Below are 10,820 nucleotides of genomic sequence, written 5' to 3' on the forward strand. Positions count from 1 at the left end.
AAAACAGAACCCTGCTGTAAACACGTTAGAGACATCACACAAGACCACATGCATGTACTCGTTGTTATCAAGCACAATATATATATATATATATATATATATATATATATATATATATATATATATATATATATATATATATATATATATATATATATATATATATATATATATTCAAGTATTAATAATTCCTGTTTTTTTTAATCAATTTAATATGGTACGCAATTTCATCACAATCCTTTCTGCCTTCTGTTCTCCCTTCCCTCTCAAGCATAAAGGGGAACAAAATGCGCAGAAATCTGGAGTCAGAGAAAAAGAATTTGGGCTGGATGAAAACAATGAAACTGAACTTATATTAAGTAACCTACAAGAACATGGTTCGTCGTAATGGTATGTGTGCACTTTCCTTGGGATTCATATACAGTGTATAATCAACGATACAAAGTTTCAAAACCTGTTGACATTTTACGGTAAATTTCTCGGTTATAATGTACACATCTGTGATGTATTTAATGTTTTTTGTTGTTGTTTCTTACACCTAATGTATTTATCGATTATTATTCTTTAAAAATGAAAATTTCTAAAGCCGCCCCCCCCCCCCTTTCTCTCTCTGAACCATGGTAGCAGGATACGGGCAAACTTCTATGAAAGACAAACGTAGAAAATGTTCGTTTGTGTCAACTACGCTGTTTCTGGGATTATGACTGATGGTAAAAGTTACGCCAAACTGGCCAAAGGATGAGAGAGAGAGAGAGAGAGAGAGAGAGAGAGAGAGAGAGAGAGAGAGAGGGTTTTATGATCGGTAGTACTGTTATTAAAGCAGATTATGACTAGATCAACTGTAAATATATTAAAAATTTTAATTACCTCTGTTTGGTCGTCATTTTGCTTAGTTTCTATTCCACACTAATTTCCATGCGCCGGTACGTGAGCGGCTGAGCGTTCATGTGAATAGCTGAGCTAACCACGTGTTTGTAGTGCTCCACATTCTTCATTAAAACTATCTTTCATGTTTAAATCATAAGTGTGTCTTATACTGATGTAATCAATGTGAAAGTCAAAAAAAAAGAAAACAATTATCTTATAATTATGCAAAGGTGATTGTAAATAGCAACAAAAGGCACGAAACTACATTTTGTAGTGGACACACTCGGAAGGGATGTGAGGAGTTTATTCACTCGGTCAATACACAGTTGCCCGTTGTCAATCTTGAACTACTTTCAAAGGGCAAATACATGTATTTGTATGTGATATAAATAAAATATATATACAATATGTACGCTGTATCAATGATATACCACTCGTTGTATACATTTTTCAAACTTCGTTTCCTTTTAATTAAAAATGTATACATCTCGTGGTATAACATTGATACAGCGTACATACTAGAGAAGTGTCCTCCTTTTTTAGTTATTAGATAGCACATGTATGACAGGTCAGATGTAAGCAAAGATACTAGTCCCTGTGGGCTGAGAGTAGCCGATTGATATTTGTGACCTTAATTTGGGTTTTGTGACGCTGTCTCTAAGTTCATTCAGCAGTGCCAACCAGGTTTGGGTTTGTTTTGGGTTTTTTTTGGTGTTTTTTTCCTTCTTTAAAATATATATATTTTTAAGGGTCTCCAAATTTAAGTCTAAGGAAGGGAATTTCAAATCCGGCTGTTATGCGACTAGTGACAGGATTGTGCGACTGACGCCATTCATTGACCAATCGGACTACAGATTATGGTATTAGCTTCCCAATTAAAACTTGGTATAAAGCGAACGAGTTATTCCTTTGTTTCATTACACTTTTTACCAGAATTTCTAATCAGGACTTTCCCCAATCTCAAAAGTCCCCTTTGTAAATAAACGATCTTCAAATTGCTTGTTCTATATACGTTCCATAATTAGCGTCATTTATAAACCAAATTAATTAAGAATTTATGAATTAATAAAAATGTCTTGATTGGCTTTAATTACAGAAACGAAAGGGTAAAGCCAGAATACTAAAATGGGCGTAAATTTGAAGTCGACAAATGACAGACATCACATTTGATTATGATAAACCTTTTCTTTCAAAACTATTAATAAATTATTTATGTGATGTCCCACGACCTATGTAGTTCAAATTTGGTCGAACAAGGGGGTTCTAGTTGTTGTTTCTACGTCATGAAGCTACTGCAAACAAAAGTTGAACAGTAAATAAATTTCTTGGATTTCAAAATCCGTCTAAGTAATCAAACGATGCATTTTTGTGACAATGTCAATAAAGTATTAAGGTTACAATTTTGAAAACGAAAATGAATAGCCTTTAGACTATGAAATACTTGACATTTTAAATTATTTTTAGATACATTTTGCCCTTTCCGGATCCTCAATCAATTTATATATAAATGAGGAGAACGTTAGCTTTGACTTCAGAAGAAGATCCAGTTCTATCAAAATGAGGGTAGTCCTGTGTCTAGTACAAGTAACTCTTGTGTTCACTTCAGTTTTGGCAGACATAAATCTTTTTTCGGACAGTGAGTCTCTCTCTTTCTCTCTCTCTCTCTCTCTCTCTCTCTCATATAGCTCATAGTTCTTTCCTGACAAAGATGATTCAACTATTTTTTTATTTATCTGGCATACTTGTATCCATTCTTTTCTACTTTTTGTCCATTTCCATCATCTAATCATTAAGACTAGTGGATATAAGGAAATGGAAAATAAATGGAAAATAAATGGAAAGCAACTTGTCAGGATGAAGCGAGATGAACTGTATGAAGTTCGCTAACTTGCACAATTTTTCAAGAAAACTACGAGTAAAAATATGTCTTAATGTAGTGAGTGATAATCCTCTTGCTTCCTGGCTGTAAGTATACTATCCAAATTTATTATTATTATTATTATTATTATTATTATTATTATCTTGTATTCTATGCATAAATATACGTAAATGCAACACAAAAAAAAGTCTGGTTGGACAGAAAAGCTAAAGCTATATTTACAAAACGTCTTATTCAGGCAGCGGACAAATCTCGTAACATTTTCACTAAAACATGGGATCTGGTTTTACACACACAATTTGGAATGCACTTATTTTATTTGTTGCTTTTAAACTGATAATTTGTTTTCAGAATACCTTTATAAATTTATGTGAAAATTGGATAAAAGTCATGTGAAAATTGACCATTAAAATTTGTTTTTGTGCGCGTGTATTGGGAGAAACGGAAATCCGTTTTTGTCCTGTTGTCGCAAGTTCGATACATTTGAAATAGTTGCATTTTTTCTTACATATATCACACACCTGTGACATTCAAGTGTGTCATCGATTCAAGAACCATTCTAAAACTAAATAACTGACTGCGATATATATATATATATATATATATATATATATATATATATATATATATATATATATATATATATATATATATATATACCCACACCTGGTTTCGACTTCAAATGAGACCTTATAACGAGCCGAACTATTGACCTTTGCAACGAGACCAACCATTGGACCTTTGCAACGGGATCAACTATTGGACTTTTTAATGAATTCAACTACTGGACCTTTGCAACGAGACCAACCATTGGACCTTTTAACGAGACCAGCTATTTAGACCTTTAAATCAGAAAGGCTATGCATAACATTAAAAATAATGCTGATGCAGAAAATAGACGAATAGGAAAAGGTCGCAGAAAATTATAGACGTTATGTCCTCTCCAGGATGAACGGGAACCTCCATTCCCCTATATTCCAGATTTAACGCCGAATGAAGGTGGCTGAAACAATGCAAGTTGTAGCACAAACCTGATTTTTAGTGTTCCTCTTTGTCTCTGGTAGACACAGTTGCGTACTAACGGGGGTGGGGGGTAGACGAGGCGGTTGCCCCGAGCGCGATAAGTCTTGGGGCATCAACACCTCTTTGGGCCTTTCATCGTCGCCCCGAGTGCCATTATTCCTTTGTACGCCACTATCTAGACAGTCAGAATTTTACTGGGGTGTGTGTGAATAAGCGGGAAAAAATGTAACAGAAATTAACGTGACGTGCCCCTTTTTGGCTCACTCATAAAGGCAGGTGGAAAGGGCTTATGCAGGCGGTAAATTAAAAACATAGCAAAAAAAAACCTAATATGATTGTGTTCCATTTTGTCTTTTGTATACATTTCGGAGGTGACCATTCATTTCATGTGAAGAAATTTATATATGTATATATAAAAAATTAAACAAAATAATGTAAGTTTGCCTCAATTTGTGTCTCACAGACAGCCGTGACGAATGGGAACCTTTGTTCCGGATTTATGGAGGTGGAAAGTGGGATTCCCGGGACGATTTTATTAAGCCTTTCAAAAGTATGGACGACGACCACGATGATAAAGACCGGGCTCAGTTCCGGTCGTTCGAAATGGACAAATGGGAGAACGACGGAATTAAGAAGGTATATTTCTTATTCTGCAAAAATTAATTCACAGACATGCGTGTAAATGCACACATTAAAGAGAGAACGCTCATACAAGCATGTATACGCACAAATAACAAGCGAGGGCATGTACATTTGTACGTGCAAACGCACACAAAAGGAGATGACACACGCATACACAAAAGATGGGTTTCACATCTTTTCTTTGCATGAACGATGAACAGATAAAAATATTTTATTTGTTTTGATTGCTTCCTTTTGAAAAAGTGTCCTGCGCGTGAGTGCAATATGAAGGTGTGCAATATCGTAAAATACTTAACGATTCTGACAATGTAAAGTTAACGGAGAAAAATATGAGCATACACTAATATTTTTAACACTCAAGACGTACGAGATGCAGCGTCTGAGTCATATTTAAATGAAATGTTGAAAATAATTTTCATCTTCTTTCTATCTAGACTATCCCCCCCACTAAATAAAAATTATGTGATTAACATAATCTCAAGATGGGAATGATTTAATATCCAATTCTCAACCCATTTTAACAAGTAATTTACGTAATAGTATCTGTCTTTTACAAGTCCACTCCCATTTACATAACAGTATCTGTCCTTAACAAATCCACTCCCATTTACATAACAGTATCTGTCTTTAACAAGTCCACTCCCATTTACATTACAGTAATAGTGAGGTTCCAGACCCCTATGTGCTATTCACAGCTGAGGCTCCAATACATTTTCAATAACATCTCGAAAATGTTATAAACACAATAATTTGAAACCTTAAAGCTGAAAAGGGTTATATTATTATTATTATTATTATTATTATTATTTGCTTAGAAAATGGCATGTACTCGTATCACGTGACTCTTTATCATGGTCTGTTACAGGTGAAGATGGAATTGTATGATGACGGCAGGAAAGTCCATGAACTGGAGTTTGATGGTGATATCTCGAACAAGACCAACTGGTTTTCTCCTCAAAAACTGAAGTCTAGCAGCTGGACGGATCTCTCGGGCCATTTTACTGGGGACGAATTTAGTGTAGATGGGTGAGTAAGCCTGTTTTATATCCAGTCCTGCTACAGAAATCATTATTCTGGCATATTCGGAATCGATGATAACTGAATCCATTTGAAACATGGATGGGGACATATGCGGTGTACAATATACAATAACTTTTGGTCAGGATACAATGGGGCCATCCATAAATGACGTCGCGCGATTTTGGCCGATTTTTTACCCCTACTTCCCCTCGTCACATATTTTTTAAACAAATTCCTTCCCCTCGTCACACATTGTCACAAATGTGTGACCCCCCTCCCCCTAGGTGCATGACGTCATTTATAAACGGTCCCAATAACCAAATTTGACTACTCTTAAAAAGAAAAGTGTCATTTCATAAATTTGACGTTTATTTTTATAGCATTAATAAGATATTTGTTATTCGTTAGAAATGCAAATATCGATGTTTATAACACCGACCTAGATCTAATTCCTATTACATCGAATTTTTAGAACTACAAGGGCGGCGCTCGAATCCCAACTATCTGATCAGCCTGAGTCCGCTACCACATTGTATCCCTGGACAAGGCATTTTATTCGACTAGCTTCAGCACCAAATAACCTTCATGTGTTGTTGTTGTTGTGCCATAACACTCCAAAATCAAAACCGTTCTCAGCGAGCACCGTGTGTTTCCTCACGACAAATGACTCTGGAAACAATGCGACGACGGGATGCATGATAAAAAGTAAAAGACAAAAAGACAAGAGGGTGGATGGCTGTCGCCTGAAAACGGCGGATAATTCAGTCCGACACTATCAGAAACAAAAGTTTTATTCTTAAGCAAAGCAAGATGGTAAATCACTTAATGGGATCCTTTCCATCAATTTAAACTATTAATTTAGTTTGTAACATATTTCATCTTTTTTTAATATAAAAAATGAATAACTCTGTGATGTTAACACAAGGATCAGCGTTGAAAACGTCGCTTCCTTTTGTTTATTTTCTTTTCTTTAGTGTTTTTTTTTTAATTTAGTTTTTGCGTTTAGCTAGGTTGTTCTTATTTGAATACATCAATTATGAACAAGGAAAGGGGATAGAATAAGAATGTTCATTGAGTCATTGAACTACTGAGTACTGAAGACACTGACTACAGATGGGTATACAGTTTTCACACAGTTTAAAATGCGGAAGACATGTGCAATCATGTTTTTCTTTGTTCTATTTATTTCTGAGGACACGGTTGGCCGAGCGTTCTAAGGCGCCCACATTTGCAGATCACGCACATGCCACCTCTCTTCGTTTGAGTTAGAGTCTCGGCTTGACCAGGTTGACAGTAGATTCCAGTGAGTCCCTGGCTCTTCCTTGGTTCCTTCTCCACAAATTATATACTGGCCAGTACGTATAGCCAATCATATACAGTACTGAAAATTATTACGTTCAACCAGACAAACACGCACAATGTGATCTATTTTGTTTTTCTTCCAGAGACGATGACGACGATCATCACTGGACAATAAGAAACAAGAAAAGCCGTACATGTGACGAGGAAGGATGGCTAACAATAATAGACCGACCAAAAAACGGACGGAATCGGTGTTTGTGCAATTATGAAGATGTTGACGAGTTCCCGACAGTCCTTTACGCAAAGGGTCCCACTAAAACAAAATGGAGTACAGGAAGTTAGTGACCTGTCAATTTATTTATTTATTTGTCTACTGTTGTATTTTTCTTCCCCTGTCCCTCCTCATAGCGTCGCTAGGGGGGTGCGGGGGGTGCGGACCGCACCGGGTGACACCATCTCAGAGGGGTGACACCAAAATGAAAAATTGCAAATTTTACAGAGCACATACTGCTCGGTCTAGTCGGATTTCATAAGCGGATAACCGATCATAGTTAAATACATGACTAGCAGGCACAGCAGTGGCGTCGCTAGGGGGATGCGGGGGGTGCGGACTGCACCGGGTGACACCATCAGAGGGGGTGACACCAAAATGACATTACTAAGGATTCTGTATGGTCTGTTACGCAAGGAGGACCATGGGGGTGACACCATGAGCTACCGCACTGGGTGACACCAACCCGAGTGACGCCACTGCTCCTTGCTATTACCATCGTCGTTAACTTCTTTGTCGTCTTTCATTATTCCTTCCTTCATTAATCATTTCGGCAATGACGACAATAAATAAGACCGACCAAATGTACGGATACATGTAGAAATCAGCCTCCAGGTATATAATTCTAACATCTGCATATTTAACCATATTCAGCTGTCTTGTGTTATAAATGAAATAGATAATGGCTGCCTTGTTTGTCTCTTACAAATTCTAGCCCTCCAATTGTTCATTGATTGGTATTATGAGAAATTATAATCAAAAGAGATCATCTTCAGTCAATATTTAATGCATATTTTTGCGCCTTATTTGATCCATGGAATACGAGGGTCAGTGGGACATGTCATGTCAGTGCATGTTCTGTTTAATTTAATTGGATGGGTCTTTTTTTTGGGGGGGGGGGAGGAGTAAAAATTGAATTTCGCTTAAACTACAATAATCGAACTCTTTGTGGGAATGGTTCTTATAAGACTAAAACCATGCTATTTTTGTGCATGACCTGTCATTCGTAATTATTGAGTTGTTTTTTTCTTCTGAGAATTCATCAGTCTTGTTTCTTAGTTCAGTGTGATTTTATTAAATTGTCTACCAGGTCATAAAAGTCATTTTTATTAAACAATTCTTTGTCCCCAATAAACACCTTTTGATGAACGCTTGCACTATGTGTAGAAATAAAAGTATGTTGAGCAACCACCTGTCTTTAGAAGACACCTTGTTTGTCAAACTGATTTCTCAGACGCTCGAAATAACGAACACTTTGGTGTCTGTTTGCATGTCAACCTGTCAATCAGTCCGCCCTTCTACATCCTAGATTAAGGTGAATGATTGTTTGTTTTTTTCACTTTCTTTGCCAAATCCAAGGCAGGCTAAACAAAAGGTAGGTCTCTTGTGTCAATTCCCAGAGCTAGTTGGTTACGACTGGTTCTTGGTATGTTATTCTTAGCATAAAATACCGATCTATGACTTAGAAAATTGTACTGATAAATCATACGATTGTGAAGAAGAACAAAAAAATGTTTGTCTTACTTCCCAGTGGTAGATGGTTAAGACTAGTGCTGTAATAATAATAATAATAATATTATTATTATTATTATTATTATTATTCCCTGCATTACAGACTATGGAAAGGCCGACATGGTGCAGATATCGATTAGCAGGGTTCCGTATCCTGCCCCACAACCGCTACCGCAACCACAACCGTTGCCACAGCCAAAGCCACAGCCACCTGTTATGATGACTGCACCACCACAACAGCCTCAGTTTATTTTTAGCGGGGAATGGTAGACTGGATCAAGACTTCGTAGCCAAGTCATTGTCCTACTACATAGCTTAGTGTTCACACTGTAACTAACCAGCCTTGTCATGAACTGCCAGTGCAGTTATGAAAAGTTGTGTAAATATTCTAATGTATTGATAGAAGTGATATATATTAAGATTTGTAAATGAATAGAAATGTCGAATGGACGAAAATTAAGGAAGCATGATAAAGAAGACCAAGGTGATCGTGGAAAAATAGTAAAGTATATATATATTCTTGTATGAATACATACTTCCACATAAACGATCATATAGATTAATAAAATAATGATATGCGTATATTCAGTTTTAAATGGGGTATGCTCTCATACGTGATGTTTAGCGTATATTTGACATCATGTATGAATGATTTAACACGTGTAGGAAGCTGTTATAGGTAAAACCCATGTTGTTATACACGCTGCATCAATGAGATACAACGAGATGTATACATTTTTCATTAAAAAGAAACGAGGATTGCCGAATTTTTTTTAATGGAAAATTTATACAACGAGTGGTATATCATTAATACAGCGTACATACTATACATATATTTTATTTATATCAAATACACATACATATATTTGCCATTTGAACGGAGTTAGATTGACGAGAGGCAACTGTGTAGTGACTGGGTGAATGAACTCGCATCCCTGCCGAGTGTGTCCGCTACAAAATGTAGTTCTGTCTTTTTGTGCCAATCACCTTTTCATAGTGATAAATTGATTATTTTCAATTTTGAGTATCTATTTTTATTTGCATTGATTAAATCAATACAAGTTACACTTATGATTTATACATGAAAGATGGTTTTAATGAAGAAAGTAGAGCACTAGGCCTACAGACACATTGATTCTTGAATACTGAACGCTCATCGATGCATTGACGTACAGGTGCAAGGAAATTAGCGTGGAATAGAACATAAGCGAAACGATGATCAAACAAGAGGTAATTAAAATATTTTAATATATTTAAAGTTGATCTAAGTCATTCATCTGCTTTAATTAACATTACCACCGACCACAATTTCTCTCTCTCTCTCTCTCTCTCTCTCTCTCTCCCCTTTGGTCAGTTTGACTTAACATTTGCGCCATTCTTCATTGATCCAGAGACGTCGTGGTATTACATAAGCGAAAATCCTCCATACTTGTCTTTTCATTGATTTCCGCCCTTGTCTTCATACGACGGTCAAGGGGGGGGGGGGCTTTTGAATCCTTTCATAATGAATTAATAATAATCCACTTTTAAAACCTTATAATAGGTATAAGAAACAACAACAACATCAACAAAGCCTTAAATACATTACATATGTGTGCTCAGTAACCAAGACATTTACTTTATTGTAATGTGTCGACAGGCAATTGCAACTTTGTATCATCGATTATATAAACATATTAGATAGGTCCCAAGGGGAGGTGTAAACGTACCAATATGAAAAACGATATTGTAGGTTACTTGAGGCAATTTCAGTTTGAAGGTTTTTAATCCAGCCCAATTTCTTTTTCTCTCTCGCTCCAGATTTCTGCATATTTTGTCCCTTGTGCATGAGAGGGGAGGGGAAAACGGAAAAAGAAGAGATTGAGATTAAATTGTGTACCATGTTAAATTCATTTTGAAAACGAGAATTATTATTGCTTTTTGTCGTTATTTTCATACCTCACTAACGATTAATAAATGGAAATTCATCATTGATTTATAGGAAAAGACCCAACAGCGCACAGTTCCAAGTTTATGTATGTGTTTTATAGCGCGACATGGGCGGATCACAATTTGATATACCAATAGTATTGGTATATCAAATTGCTGTGCACTAACACCTTAAAGCCATGTTTTTTTTAATGTATGTGGTATAAAGATATCTCTCTCTCTCTCTCTCTCTCTCTCTCTCTCTCTCTATATATATATATATATATATATATATATATATATATAGAGAGAGAGAGAGAGAGAGAGAGAGAGAGAGAAATAATATCATACGGGTTAGGTTATTTTTCAATCGTTTTCGTATCAGTCTATGTGCCT

At 36.1% G+C, this 10,820-nt stretch overlaps 1 protein-coding gene across 1 annotated transcript; it reads left to right on the forward strand.

Moving 5' to 3' along the window:
- Positions 1–2,406: 2,406 nt before the first annotated feature.
- On the forward strand, positions 2,407–9,768 carry LOC149792217 (uncharacterized). The gene is made up of 5 exons (XM_089970742.1): positions 2,407–2,503; positions 4,233–4,405; positions 5,277–5,437; positions 6,877–7,070; positions 8,620–9,768. Exons 1-5 carry the CDS (start codon positions 2,425–2,427, stop codon positions 8,784–8,786), a joined length of 774 nt encoding a protein of 257 aa, XP_089826868.1. The 5' UTR covers positions 2,407–2,424; the 3' UTR covers positions 8,787–9,768.
- Positions 9,769–10,820: the final 1,052 nt, after the last annotated feature.

This window comes from Sinohyriopsis cumingii, chromosome 9, assembly GCF_028554795.1.
Source record: "Sinohyriopsis cumingii isolate HCF-2022 chromosome 9, ASM2855479v2, whole genome shotgun sequence".
In the NCBI taxonomy this organism is placed as follows: Eukaryota; Metazoa; Mollusca; class Bivalvia; order Unionida; family Unionidae; genus Sinohyriopsis; species Sinohyriopsis cumingii.